Genomic DNA, 16,087 nt, shown 5'->3' with positions numbered 1-16,087 from the left:
ATGTAGCACATATATACCATGGAATATTAGGTAGCCATAAAAAAGGATGAGTTCATGTCCTTTGCAGGGACATGGATGAAGCTGGAAACCATCATTCTCAGCAAACTATCACAAGAACAGAAAACCAAACAGTGCATGTTCTCACTCGTAAGTGGGAGTTGAACAATGAGAACATATGGACACAGGGAGGGAAATATCACACACTGGGGCCGGTCCAGGGGTGGGGGCCTAGGGGAGGGATAGCATTAGGAGAAATATCTAAAGTAGGTGACGGGTTGATGAGTGCAGCAAACCACCATGGCACGTGTATACCTATGTAACAAAACTACACATTCTGCACATGTACCCCAGAACTTAAAGTATAATATAACAATAATAATAATAGTAAGATAATGAATTGAGCTTTCAAACACTTAGTCATGCAAACAAAATTAAATCTCATAAACATGTTCTTGTCCGTATCATTCACAGCATACAAACACTCTAAAAGCTTCTAGTTTAAAATAAAAAAGAAAGAAAACTCAAAAAAGAGAGAAAAATCTGTGTATTCTACCAAAGTCCACTCCCTGATTCCCTGATTAATAGTCAAGACAAAGAGAGATTTCTCCTTTCAGAATGGCACCACAGCACTGCTCCAATGTCTTCTATCTTGATCCAGGGTCTTTGAATAATTTCTGTATATCATACATTCATTTAGCTATTTAGAATTAAGAGTTACAGGTCAAATGATAGGTTATCTGATTAGTTCCTGAATCTTCCCATTATGTCCTGGCCCAGCAACAGATAAATACACACCTCAATAAAATTACATAAATAAATACGAAAAAAGCAGAAGACAAGCAGAGTAGTAGTTCCAATGATTACTAATAGTTGGTAGGAAGGTGATTAAAGTCAGACTTGGTGTGATACTGTGAAATACATATTTGGTTTTAGTCCAGTGCCTGTTTCCTAGCATACAACTCCTAAAATCCTGAGGATCTCCAAAGTGTCTTTTTGTATGCTAATGAGTTGACTGATGGCCCGCAGCTCCTAGGCAGTTTCAGGATGGAGGCTACTCACTTGAAATATCAAGACAGGATTAGAGGATGGGGGTTTTCAGCTCCACTTCCCAACCTCCAGGGAGAGGAGAGGGACTAAATTAAATTTTAAATAGCTTAAATTGCTCACCAATGGCCAATGATTTAATCAATCATGCCTATAATATGAAGCTCCTATAAATATCCAGAAAGGACTGGGTCTGAGGAGCTTGTGAGCAGCCAAACACGTGAGGGCTTCCAGGAAAGTGAACAAGAACATGTCCACAAGCCAGGAGGGTGGCATAACTCAACTCCACAGGGGCAGAAGCTCCTGTACTCAGGTCCCTTCCAGACCTGTCCTTTGTATCTCCTCATCTGGCTGTTGATTTGTATCCTTTAAAATACTCTTTGTAATAAACCAGTAAACATGTTTCCCTGAGTTCTGTGAGTTGCTCCAGCAAATTATCTGAATCCAGGGAGGGGGCTGAGGGAACCCTGATTTACAGCAGGTTGGTCAGAAGCACAGGCAAAATAACCTGAGGCCTGCGTGGCATCAGAAGTGGGGATTAGTCTTGTGGGACTGAGTCCTTAACCAGTATGATCTGACGCTATCTCCGGGTAGATGGTGTCAGAAATAATGGAATTAGGCTGGGCACGGTGGCTCATGCGTATAATCCCAGCACTTTGGCAGGCCAAGGCAGGCGGATCATGTGAGGTCAGGAGTTCGAGACCAGCCTGGCCAACATAGTGAAACCCCATCTCTACTAAAAATACAAAAATTAGCTGGGCATGGTGGCATGTGCCTGTAGTCCCAGCTACTCAGGAGGTTGAGGAAGGAGAATTGCTTGAACCCGGGAGGCAGAGGTAGCAGTGAGCCGAGATCGTGCCACTGCACTCCAGCCTGGGCAAAGAGTGAGACTCTGTCTCAAAAAAAAAAAAGAAAGAAAGAAAGAAAAAGAAATAATTGAATTATAGGACACCTAGCTTATGTCTACTATAGAACTGCTTGCTTGCTTGCTTGCTTGCTTGCTTGCTTGCTGCTGGGGAGTAATCCCCACACATCTGGTATCAGAAATGTGCTGTCAGAGTATGGTGGAAGAAATTGAGTTTATTTTTCTTTTTTACTCACTTGGGAATGAGTTGTCAAAAACAAACAAACAAGAGACATCAAAAGTTATGGTCCCTGAGCTAAGCTATATTTTAAGAGCTAACTTCTAGACAGTCAATACAAATTACCTTAACAAGGTCTGTACCAACTCAGTTTCAATGCAGTTGTATAAATTTGATAATTGTAGATGTCTAAATTTACAGAGTTATTCTCTTAAGAAGCTGAGTAGGATGACACAATTAGCCCTCTTGAATTGCTGGGGTTCAAATAGGGTCAAGTTTGCTAATATAACCTTGGTGTAAGTCTCTGATAAATTATAAGGCACAGTTGTGGAATGACCATATGGAAAGGCATTATGACCCTTAATCTTGCCTTCTGTTTAAGTTTCAGATCTGGGATGAGACTTCTCTGGTCAGAAAGTTCCAAGAAAGGTTGGTTTCCGGACTTGCTGATGATTGAATTACCCATCTCTGAGTTCTAGTTTTAGTGCAAGTTGAATATCCCTTATCTGAAAGTCTTGGGACCAGAAGTGTTTCAGATTTCAGGTTTTGGAATATTTGCTTATGCACAATGTGATATCTTGGGGATAGAACACAATATTCACTTATATTTCATATACACATAGCCTGAAGGTAATTTTATATAATATTTTAAATAATTTTGTGCATGAAACAAAGTTTTGACTGTATTTTAACTGTGACCCGTCTCATGTGGTCAGGTGTGGGATTTTCCATTTGCAGAGTCATGTTTGTACTCAAGAAATTTTGAATTTTGGGGCATTTTGGATTTGGGATGCTCAACCTATACTTAGAGTTAAAAGAAGACTGAACTGCTATTTTTGAACTGAGTGATGGGACCCAGTCTTCTCTGAGGTCAAACAGCATATATACTCAGGGCTCACAGGTCACTCCTTTTGAACAGGTTTTCCCTGGGGAAAAAATAGGCAAGTTGTGTTCAATTACCCTGTGGGCTATCAACTATAATTGATACTCCTATACTACCCTCCTACTCCTACACTAAAGAGACTTGCTTTTAAACCCATGAGTCACCATTTATCTTCACCACTGCTGTGTAATCAAACCTAATAACTCATTGCCTGGCAATAGTATTTTATCCAAATACCTTATATATATATATTTCATTGTTTGTATTTTAATTATTTTGAAACATAATTTAGCTTAATTTTCAAATGGAGTTAAACTAAGAACAAAATTATCAGAAAACATCAAGGAAGAGACTTAAACAAGTTATATGCCTATTGTTTTTACCTAGAAAGCTTTCCATATCATTTTTCTATTCTCATTATTTGAAAGACTGCTCATCTGTGTTAGTTCATTTACTTTTTCCAAGTAAGGGTTGCAGCTCTGTCATGAGGTAATAATTGGGTTTCACATTCTACACTAGGAATTTCGGCGTTATTCTATAGGACTGGTAAAGAGTCCAAAAATGCAATGACTAGAAAAACTATATACAGTCAGCTATCTGTATGTGAGGTTTCTACATCCACAGATTTAACCACCCCCAAATCAAAAATATTCAAGGAAAAACAACAGTAATAAAAAAACGAATAAAAAATAGAGTATAACGACTCTTTACACAGTATTTACATTACATTAGGTATTATAAGTAATCTGGAGGTGATTTAAAGTATATGAAAGGATGTGTAGAGAATATATGCAAATACTACACCATTTTATTTAAAGAACTCAAGCATCCATGGATTTTTGTACCCATGGGAAGGGGAGGGGCCTGGAACCAATCCCCCAGGGATACCCAGGGACAACTGCAATCACAGTTTTATTTAAGGAAGATTTGTAGTGTAAGGTAGAAGATTAATAAAGTTAAGAAGGATACTGGAAACTGGAATTAAGAGGCTAATTCAATAGCCCAAGTAAACAGCAATGAAAGCATAAAATAGTATAGGCACAGTGATAAAGGAGAAGAAGGAATAGAGAGTAAAAGATAATGCAGACAGATATCTGACAACTGTCATCTGTAGAATAAGGTGACAGGATGCAAAGATAACACCAAGTCTCTAAGTAAATCAATTTTGTAAGCAACCACTCCACTAGAGGATGGCAGCATTGTGCCGGGAAATAAGGGCAGAACAACAGTAACAGACGAAAAAGCAGCTGGAGTGATGAGAAATCTGGTTTCAGGTATAGGCTCAGGAAATGAGAGGTTCAACATTGGAATCATGTTGAAATCAGTCAGGCAAACTGTGATCAGAATCCAAAGCTCAAGACTCAAAATCAAGCATATGAGATCTCGATTCTGGAGTACTCTAATATAAAGTCAAGATGATTTCAGAGTCATAAATCTATTAGTTTTGTGCTACTAAAATCTAAAGATTCCTGAACAAAACATCACTACGCATTAAAGATCTAGAGCTGCACTAATATGGATGTCGCATGTATCTATAAAACAGTTACATATGGCTCTTTATATCTGAATGAAATTAATAAGAATTAAATCACATTTAAAATTCAGTTCCTTAGTCATACTAGATACATTTCAAATGATTAACAGCCACATGTAGCTAGGGAGTACCATATTAGACAGTGCAGATATAAACTATTTCCATCATTACAAAAATTTCTATTAGCACTGATCTAGAGATTTGAATCTGAAAAGGAATAGTGGTTATAAATGTTTCATATATTCCCATCATAACCCACCTATGTGCAAAGTACACATAGACATTTATTACCAAGAGGCTCCAGCTTCTGCAAACTAGAAAAGATACGTCTACCTTGGTCTCTTTAAAACAGATGTACATAATACCACCAATTAATTTATTCTCCAAATTTCTAAATATTTTATGAGGCATAAATTTTGTTGTAATGAGAGTTAAGTCATTATATAGAACCTACCTACACTTAGCTTTATATAATAAACACTTTTCAGAGTTAAAGATTGGTTTTCTCTGGACTATGCTTCTGTTTTAATCAATTATCTGAGGCAGCAGGATAAAAATGACCTTAACTCAATGTATCAAATGTTTCTTTAACTGCAAATGCATTGCTGTTACATCAGTATGAAAGGTTAAAATATAAAACATTTTTATCATTCCTTTTAAAACCCAACTATATTCTCAAGATAATGCTACCCATAGTTAAGAAATACTGTCACATTTTCTGTTCCTGACATCATTCACTTCCCTATAGCCTGCTTCCTTTACCAAAAAAAAAAAAAAAAAAAAAAAAAGACTATGATGTTCAGGCCACAGCAAATTTTGGACCAGTGTTCATTTTCCTGTACAGTACTCTTCGTACTTCACTGCATTCCTGTTTTAGACATCGCTTCATTCAATTTTTCTTTTACAAAAAAGGAGTTCAGCTGCTTGAATATATTATACAAGATTCAAATTAATAAACCACCTAAGAATCTAGAAAATTATAATCATCTTATTCTTTCAGATGCAAATATTAACATAAATTTTAACAAATATCTATGATCCAATCCTGCCATCTACTGTTTCAAATGTGAAACGACACAGCTCAAAAGTATAAAACATGCTCAATAATAACAGAAAGTGGTTAACGCAGAATTTGTGCCAATTCCAATCTTATATTAACATAATTAGAAAGCTGAGTAAAGAAAATTATGATAAACTCAAGCAAGGATCAGTATCTTTCCTGGTTTTCAAAAGACAAAGTACTATATTATTAAATCCTTTGTTATCAGGGTAAATGTATATATTTACATTCAGGAGATTTCAGCTCCTGCATTTTCCCAGCCTCATTTACTTAAAGTTACTGATGACTTTCATTTATAAGATTAGCATTGTTCAGTTCCAAGTAAATCCTCAACAGAATATAGATTATATTAGTTGTCTCAGTCTCCAGCAGGAACAGGATTTGAAAGTCTGTTTACCTTCAACCTAACAACTGTGATGACCCTTGGAAACGTGCTCCTCTTTTCAGAAGTCAGCCAACTCTGCAGACCTACCTCTGGATACTATTCATTGGATTGGTGGCTAACCCTGTAATGGCCGCTTCTCTCGATTTAAAAACTTCCCCAGCACCCAGTCCTGAGTTGATCCTAATTTCCCTAAACTATCTCATGTTCTCAGGGATCCAGCACATTTTGTACCCAGCCTATCAAAGTTTTAGGACAAGACACATTAGCTTCTTTTTAATAATCAGTTTCTCTATTTTACCATATTATTACTACACATGTTGTCCTATACCTAAAATACTTCAACCATTACTTTCTGCTTCCAGAACTAACTGAAACATTACTGACAGAAACAAAGTAGATGCATTTGATTCAAGTTTCTTAAAAGGCTCTGCAGATTTTACCTTGAAATGCCAAATTCTTGGTGAGGCCTTTTGCCATTATTACGTTCCCACCTTGAAGACTGTTCAACAGGTAGCAATCCTGAAGTTCCTGAGCTCCTCCTCAGCTGTGGAGTTGGCGAACTATTCCTATTTAGTCCCTGTTGAATAATTTAACAATGGTTTAAAATGTCACTCTTTAATATGCTATATATGTAGTATTAGTGATGGCACATGCAAGTATCAATACAAAGTATATTTTTAACATGTACAGAGAAAAAAGAAACATTTTATTCTGAAAAATCTGTCAATTTACTCCAAATTTCACACTCTATTTTGTTATTCTATTCCTCTTCCTCCTACTAAAAAATATGTCTGAGCTCTATAATTTAAACTAGATTCTTTTCCTTTTGTACATTTTACTACTTGTTTCATGAGAAAGAAACAATTGGCAATTTAAAAAGTGGATATGAAAGATTTACCCTGAAAATCAACTTCAGAGGACAATCTTAGGATCAGGGATGATCAGCCCTATATTCTAATTTTTTTATATTTTCAGTACAGTGCTATAGAATTTACTTAGTGGTTAATCAGGAGAAACTGCAGGATTCTGAGTTTGAATAAATGACTGAGTTAAATACAGAACACCTTTAGCATTAATATTTTGCCCTAATTTTAAAAAATATCTTCAACTAACCCAAATGTTCAATTAACAATATTCCATTTTTGACCATTATAAATGTTTTACTGATATTTACATAATAGTTTCTGCTTTTTATGAATTTCCTCTATCAGCAGACACTGCAGCAATCTCAGAGATAAATATCTGTCTTATATTTCAGTTTTCCCAAGGACATTGACTTTGTAAAGGTTAATAGTTAATTAGACCTGCAGTGAAAAAGTCCTTTATGCTAATATCCTTGTTGACTGTAATTTAGGTTCACATGATCTTTCTTTGTTTTTAACATGTATAAGAAAGTTATATTAAGTTATCTGTTCCTTTTCCCTTTCGCCTATTGTTTTTTAAATAAATGCCATTGCCCTTTTCTGAAGTAACCTCAGGCTTTTTATATGCTTTTCCAAAAGGAGAGACAAATTTGATATAGAATTCTAATAAGGAGTTTAAGGAACACAAAGAAAAGGAATAAGGGTTACTTCCTGGTTCTTATATGACTTACTCTATCAGTAGATTCCAGAACCCAAAATAACCTTGATTAACTACAATGCTCAGGAAATGAGGCATTTAGGCATCCTGTTTAATTAATATTATGTTTAAAATGTTCCTAAAATGTACCAGCACACTTTTCTACACACTAAATACTGTTATCAATATGATTTCTGATTTAAAATTTTAAGAATTACTATTTTTAAAAATTACTATCCTGAGTATCAAATATCAATAGAAAATGCAAAGGAGGGGTAGAGTGAAAACTAACTCAAGAATACATTAGAGTTCTTTTATTTATGGTTTATTGCTATGCCCTCTGAATGCTTGTGATTAATCTCTTTCTTATAAGGTAGACTGCTAAAAAAGAAGTCCTATAACTAAGTACTAATTAATTGGGTTTTGACTAATGTAGCTGCTACTGTATAAACTTTAAAAAAATAAAAGTATCACATAACTATGATCCGGATTGTGATCAGTACTTTTGAAATCCTTTTCTTCTAATTGGGTTTGCTTAATTTTTCCACATTTCTAAACCCTAATGCTGACAACTGACAAAATTAACTGATAATCAAAATTCCTACAAAAACTATATTTATCTATTTCTAAGTTCTATAAGCATTACTACAATTGACAAAATTAACTGAAATAAATTTCATCTTCTCTTGGTTAGTTTCCTTATCTGGAATAAAGTGGTTGAGTAAAATAATTTCTAAAATGTTTCTAGTTTTAAAGTTTTATGATTTTAGCTATTTGTAAAGATACTAATAGTCAAATAAAACAAGTAAAAGCACTCTGAATAAGGATAATGCATACCAATTTAGAAGAGTATTTATTATTTTCTAAAGAAAATCCTATTTTGAAATATTTATATTTTAAAGAGAAATTAATCCTCTATTCTAATGATATAAAAATCAATGCCTACTGGGCTACCGTAATCTCCAGTAGGTATAAAAGGGGGGAAAACAGGGTTCAAAAAATATAAAAATCATTTTAAAATAATGCTATGTAATTCATAAAATGAAATTATAATGACCATTTCTTCTTGGCTCAACAAGAACAATTCCTGGATTCTAAAGAATAAAATAGAGCAACAAAATGATCTGGCTACTAGTTTGTTGTACCACCCTGGAACAAAATTTGCTTGTTGTTCTCTACTTCTTAACAAGAATAATAATACATAGTTGTTACCATTCAAATTATAAGTACTAATCACAGCAATGTACTTAAAATAAAAACTGAATACTCAACTATAATTATTTGAGCTTATAATTGCCTCTAACATCCCAAGCAGCTCAATATTATGTCCGGTCCTTGAAAGGAAAATTGTATTTTATATAGAATTTAAAGGAGCAGTTATTTTGAAAATATCATTAAATTTGATAAATACGGTTGGATGATTACTGTATTTTGACCTTGTTAAGTTTTCTATCCCCTTTCTCAGCTGGGTCCTCTATTTCAGAGCAGGGGTAAAATCCAGGAAATGGTGTGAGAGGATTAATCTTTGGCCTACAGGAACCTGAGAAAGCACCCATTAAGCTACTGATACTCCGTAGAGAGGAAATGACTTGTGGTGGAAGGCTTGGATCAATCAGAAGATCTGAAACCATATTGCGAGCCTCATTTAGCACTGAAAGATCAACTCCATTTCCGCCTCCAGAATTCTAGAAAGAAAAAAAGTGAAATTTTCATTCATTTGTACATGGCATAAATGACATAACAAATGGTATAATTCTAACTTAAAATTTATATATATATGTAGCAAATAACCGTGAACTTTAATTTTTTTCTTTTTCGCTAGTTGATTATCACATTATATCTAATGGTATTAATTACTAACACTGAATTACCTAATGACAAGTATAAAACTAAATCTGTATTTACTTTAAAGTCTATAATTTGAACATTTCATTAATTCGTCGATTATTTCCTTTCCTTTATAACAAAATTTCTTTTAAACACACAAAGCACTTATTTCATTTACCTTACTCACTTAAGAGGCAGTCTAACACAGTGACAAGGTTTTGTAGCAAACATACCTGAATTTGAAACCTAAACTTTAATCTCACCTGTGTGACCTTGAGCAGTTTACTTAATCTCTGAAAATTTCAGTTTCTTCAATGTAAAAAAAGGATAGTAATGTCTACCTTATTATGGGCTAATATGAGAAATCTGATAATATATGTAAAGCAAATAAAGAGGTGGATAATGTATGATTTAGAGCATTAAAAGTATTATTACTGTTAATATTATGGAAAATGATGAGATAAAAATACAGAAAAAATGTTAGTTCAAAAGACAGCGATAACTTAAAGATGAATAATTAACAAAACCTCACAGACAGGGTAACATCAGGCAAGGCTTTAAAAAATTGGTAGAAAAAAATTTTTTAATTTAGAAGAAATATGTCACTGATGTAAACATAAGATGATTTTTACTCTTCAAATAAACATATATATGACGTTCAATTTGATTACCCATAGAAATAAGTGGACTAACAATCAGAACAGTAAATTAAATGTTACTTTTGTTTTTTGTTGTTGTTGTACATTGAACTTACATTTGGGTATGTTTGCAATTAGTAATTATTCAAATTAATGAGTTCACAACAAAACTGTTTATTAAAGTATCCTCAATACATTTTGGAAGTTAGAAATATTATGAACATTACACCAACACAGCTAAATAATGTCTGCTCTTTGTGGAATTTTTTTTTCTTGTGAAGTGTTAATATGTATTAGTTTTTATTTTAAAACATTTCCTGATACCAGGGCACAGCCCAACTATTTCTAGCCTTTCTCCCTTGCAAATACCACTAAAATAAACACCTGTCTATATATGTTACTGTGAACAATTAAGCAGATTTCTTATACACAGCTTCCCATAATCTGAATTGCTGAATGCAAATTAACATGTTAAAATGTTGCCATTCCTCTAAAACTGCCCTAGAATATGTTGATCAGATCTACACTTCTAATTGTATATAACAGCACCTATTTTTCCATATCCCATTACAATTAGCAACTATGAATTTAATTAATCCCTACCTATCTGATAGCCAAAAAAAAAAAAAAACTCTAATTTCTGCTTCAACCTGAATTCTCTGATTATTGTGATTCTAAATGTTCCTTATAATATTTATATCATTTATACTCCTTTTTCTGTGAACTTTGTCATTTTAACCACTCATTGGAATTCTGTAGTGGTCTCATTTAGCCATCACAGAATTCAAATGGAACACATACAGACAGCCAACAGACACATGAAAAAATGCTCATCATCACTCATCATCAGAGAAATGCAAATCAAAACCACAATGAGATACTATCTCACACCAGTTAGAATGGCAATCATTAAAAAATCAGGAAACAACAGGTGCTGGAAAGGATATGGAGAAATAGGAACACTTTTACACTGTTGGTGGGACTGTAAACTAGTTCAACCATTGTGGAAAACAGTGTGGCGATTCCTCAAGGATCTAGAACTAGAAATACCATTTGACCCAGCCATCCCATTACTGGGGATATACCCAAAGGATTATAAGTCATGCTGCTATAAAGACACATGCACACGTATGTTTATTGCGGCACTATTCACAATAGCAAAGACTTGGAATCAACCCAAATGTCCATCAGTGACAGACTTGATTAAGAAAATGTGGCACATATACACCATGGAATACTATGCGGCCATAAAAAAGGATGAGTTTGTGTCCTTTGTAGGGACATGGATGCAGCTGGAAACCATCATTCTCAGCAAACTATCACAAGAACAGAAAACCAAATAGTGCATGCTCTCACTCATAGGTAGGAATTGAACAATGAGATCACTTGGACACAGGAAGGGGAACACCACACACCAGGTCCTATTGTGGGGAGGGGGGTGGGGGAGGGATAGCATTAGGAGATATACCTAACGTAAATGACGAGTTAATGGGTGCAGCACACCAACATGGCACATGTATACATATGTAACAAACCTGCACATTGTGGACATGTACCCTAGAACTTAAAGTATAATAATAATTTGAGAAAAACTGCTGAAATTAGGAAAGAACAAATCACAAATTTACTGAGAGTGACTTTCACTTTAACAATACAAGGTAATTAGAATCTACTCATAAATATCTCCCATGACAACAGGAATACTTCATGTAGAAAAATCATTTTCATAGACAAATCTTTTTTTCATGATCAATTTTTCCTTTTGTTCATATTGTATCCTTTTAAGGTAAATACTTATGTCAGGCCTTAAGTTTGCCATTTTATTGTTTTCTGTTTGTTTCTTCTGTTCCTTGTTCCTTTGTTTTTTCTTGTTTTTCTGGGGTTACTAGAATTTTTTAGGATTCCATCGTGATTAATTTATAGAGTTTCTGAGTTTATTACTTTATATAGTTTATTACTTTATATAGTTTTCTTAGCGGTTGTTCTTGGCAATACAATGTACATATGTGATTTATCACAGTCTACTGGTATCGACATTTTACCACTTTGAGTGAAGTGTGAAAACCTTACTACCAGTTAGGTCTCTACCTTGCCTACTTTTAAGTATAATTGTCTTGTCTTGAGTATCAGATGATGTTATAATTTTTGTTGCAATCATCAAATATGATTCATGAAACTCACAAGAAGTATAGTTTATTGCATTCTCCCACTATTTCTTCTTGTTTCACTGTTCTTTCTTCCTTCCTGTTACTTCAAGAGTCCTTCTTTTATAATTTCTGTTTAAAGCAGGGGTTCCCTAAGCTTTTTGGCACCAGGGACAGGTTTCACGGAAGACAATTTTTCCACAGGCTGAGTGGCGGTGCGAGGAGATGGTTTCAGGATGAAACTGTTCCATCATCCGGACCTTAGATCATTAGGCCTTAGAATTTCATAAGGAGCGCACAACCCCAAATCCCTTGCATATGCAGTCCACAATAGGATTTGTGCTCCTATGAGAATCTAATGTGGTGGCTGATCTGACAGGAGGCAGAGCTCAGGCGGTAATGCTCATCTGCCTGCTGCTCATCTCCGGCTATGTGTACCAGTTCCTAACAGGCCACAAACCGGTACTGGTTGGTAACTCTTGGTTTAAAGAACTTTCTTTTGTCATTCTTGCAAGGTAAGTGTCTCACTGACAAATTCTTTTCTTTTCCTTTATTTCACAATGTTTTCCCCTTCATTCTTTTTTAAAAAATTAATATTACACTTTGTGTTCTAGGGTACATGTGCACAACGTGCAGGTTTCTTACATACGCATACATGTGCCATGATGATGTGCTGTACCCATCAACTCGTCATTTACATTATGCATATCTCTCAATGCTATCTCTGCCTGCTCCTCCACCCCACAACAGGCCCCAGTGTGTGATGTTCCCCACCCTGTGTCCAAGTGTTCTCACAGTTCAATTTCCACCTATGAGTGAGAACATGCAGTGTTTGGTTTTCTGTTCTTGTGATAGCTTGCTCAGAGTGATGGTTTCCAGCTTCATCCACGTCCCTGCAAAGGACATGAACTCATCCTATTTATGGCTGCATAGTATTCCATGGTGTATATGTGCCACATTTTCTTTATCCAGTCTATCATTCATGGACATCTGGGTTGGTTCCAAGTCTGTGCTATTGTGAATACTGCTACAATAAGCATACGTGTGCATGTGTCTTTATAGTTGCATGATTTATAATCCTTTGGGTATATACCCAGTAATGGGATGGCTGGGTCAAATGGTATTTCTAGTTCTAGGTCCTTGAGGAATCACCACACCATCTTCCACAATGGTGGAACTAGTTTAAAGACCCACCAACAGTGTAAAAGTGTTCCTATTTCTCCACATCCTCTCCAGCACCTGTTGTTTCCTGACTGTTTAATGATCACTTTTCCAACTGGTGTGAGATAGTATCTCGTTGTGGTTTTGATTTGCATTTCTCTGATGGCGAGTGATGATGAGCATTTTTTCATGTGTCTGTTGGCCGCATAAATGTCTTCTTTTGAGAAGTGTCTGTTCCTACCCTTCACCCACTTTTTGATGGGGCTGTTTGATTTTTTACTTGTAACTTTTTTAAAGTTCTTTCTAGATTCTGGATATTAACCCTTTGTCAGATGGGTAGATTGTAAAACTTTTCTCCTATTCTGTAGGTTGCCTGTTCACTCTGATGGTAGTTTCTTTTGCTGTGCAGAAACTCTTTAGTTTAATTGGATCCCATTTCTCAATTTTGGCTTTTGTTGCCATTGCTTTTGGTGTTTTAGACATGAAGTTCTCGTCCATGCCTATGTCCTGAATGGTATTGCCTCAGTTTTCTTCTAAGGTTTTTATGGTTTTAGGTCTAACATTTAAGTCTTTAATCCATCTTGAATTAATTTTTGTATTAGGTGTAAGGAAGAGATCCAGTTTCAGTTTTCTACATATGGCTAGCCAGTTATCCCAACACCATTTATTAAAAAGGGAATCCTTTCCCCATTTCTTGTTTTTGTCAGGTTTGTCAAAGATCAGATGGTTGTAGATGTGTAGTATTATTCCTGAGGGCTCTGTTCTGTTCCATTGATCTATATCTCTGTTTTGTTACCAGTACTATGCTGTTTTGATTACTGTAGGCTTGTAGTATAGTTTGAAGTCAGGTAGCGTGATGCCTCCAGCTTTGTTCTTTTGGCTTAGGATTGTCTTGGCAATGCAGGCTCTTTTTTGGTTCCACATAAACTTTAAATAAGTTCTTTCCAATTCTATGAAGAAAGTCATTGGTAGCTTGATGGGGATGGCATTGAATCTATAAATAAATTACCTTGGGCAGTATGCCCATTTTCATGATATTGATTCTTCTGATCCATGAGCATGGAATGTTCTTCCATTTGTTTGTGTCCTCTTTTATTTCGTTGAGCAGTGGTTTGTAATTCTCCTTGAAGAGGTCCTTAACGTCCCTTGTAAGTTGGATTCCTAGGTATTTTATTCTCTTTGAAGCAATTGTGAATGGGAGTTCACTCATGATTTGGCTCTCTGTTTGTCTGTTATTGGTGTATAAGAATGCTTGTGATTTTTGCACATTGATTTTCTATCCTGAGACTTTTCTGAAGTTGCTTATCAGCTTAAGGGGATTTTGGGCTGAGGTGATGGGGTTTTCTAAATATACAATCATGTCATCTACAAACAAGGACAATTTGACTTCCCCTTTTCCCAATTGAATACCGTTTATTTCTTTCTCCTGCCTAATTGCCCTGGCCAGAACTTCCAACGCTATGTTGAATAGGAGTGGTGAGAGAGGGCATCCCTGTCTTGTGCTAGTTTTCAAAGGGAATGCTTCCAGTTTTTGCCCATTCAGTATGATATTGGCTGTGGGTTTGTCATAAATAGCTCTTATTATTTTGAGATACACCCCATCAATACCTAATTTATTGAGAGTTTTTAGCATGAAGGGCTGTTGAATTTTGTCGAAGGCTTTTTCTGCATCTATTGAGATAATCATGTGGTTTTTGTCGTTGGCTCTGTTTATATGATGGATTATGTTTATTGATTTGCATATGTTGAACTAGCCTTGCATCCCAGGGATGAAGCCCACTTGATCATGGTGGATAAGCTTTTTGATGTGCTGCTGGATTCGGTTTGCCAGTATTTTATTCAGGATTTTCCCATCGATATTCATCAGGGATATTGGTCTAAAATTCTCTTTTTTTTGTTGTGTCTCTGCCAGGCTTTGGTGTCAGGATGATGTTGGCCTCATAAAATGAGTTAGGGGGGATTCCCTCTTTTTCTATTGATTGGAATAGTTTCAGAAGGAATGGTACCAGCTCTTCTTTGTACCACTGGTAGAATTCAGCTGTGAATCCATCTGGTCCTGTACTTTTTGGTTGGTAGGCTCTTCATTACTGCCTCAATTTCAGAGCCTGTTATTGGTCTATTCAGGGATTCAACTTCTTCCTGGTTTAGTCTTGGGAGGGTGTATGTGTCCAGGAATTTATCCATTTGTTCTAGATTTTCCAGTTTATTTGTATAGAGGTGTAAATAGTATTCTCTGATGGTAGTTTGTATTTCTGTGGGGTCGGTGGTGATAACCCCTTTATCATTTTTTATTGCATCTGTTTGGTTCTTCTCTCTTTTCTTCGTTCATCTTGTTAGTGGTCTATCAATTTTGTTGATCTTTTCAAAAAACTAGCTCCTGGATTCATTGATTTTTTGAAGGGCTTTTTGTGTCTCTATTTCCTTCCGTTCTGCTCTGATCTTAGTTATTTCTTGCCTTCTGCTAGCTTTTGAATATGTTTGCTCCTGCTTCTCTAGTTCTTTTAATTGTGATGTTAGGGTGTCAATTTTAGATCTTTCCTGCTTTCTCTTATGGGCATTTAGTGCTATAAATTTCCCTCTACACACTGCCTTAAATGTGTCCCAGAGATTCTGGTATGTTGTGTCTTTGTTCTCATTGGTTTCAAAGAACATCTTTATTTCTGCCTTCATTTCATTATGTACCCAGTAGTCATTCAGAAGGTTGTTCAGTTTCCATGTAGTTGAGGGTTTTGAGTGAGTTTCTTAATCCTGAGTTCTAGTTTGATTGTA

At 35.4% G+C, this 16,087-nt stretch overlaps 1 protein-coding gene across 3 annotated transcripts in view; it reads right to left on the bottom strand.

The window, feature by feature from the left end:
* The window catches only part of PDE3B (phosphodiesterase 3B), a 215,091-nt gene that overhangs the window by 70,926 nt on the left and 128,078 nt on the right, over positions 1-16,087 (bottom strand). For all 3 annotated transcript variants that reach the window (XM_003910185.3, XM_021926005.2, XM_009186523.3), the window contains exons 3-4: positions 8,985-9,233; positions 6,429-6,565 (exon numbers count right to left, since the gene is read on the bottom strand). In XM_003910185.3, coding sequence (XP_003910234.1) covers positions 6,429-6,565; positions 8,985-9,233 — 386 coding nt within the window. The remainder of the gene's footprint in view (positions 1-6,428; positions 6,566-8,984; positions 9,234-16,087) is intronic.

This window comes from Papio anubis, chromosome 12 (assembly GCF_008728515.1).
Source record: "Papio anubis isolate 15944 chromosome 12, Panubis1.0, whole genome shotgun sequence".
Lineage (NCBI taxonomy): Eukaryota > Metazoa > Chordata > Mammalia > Primates > Cercopithecidae > Papio > Papio anubis.
This window is presented reverse-complemented; position numbering and strand designations above follow the sequence as displayed.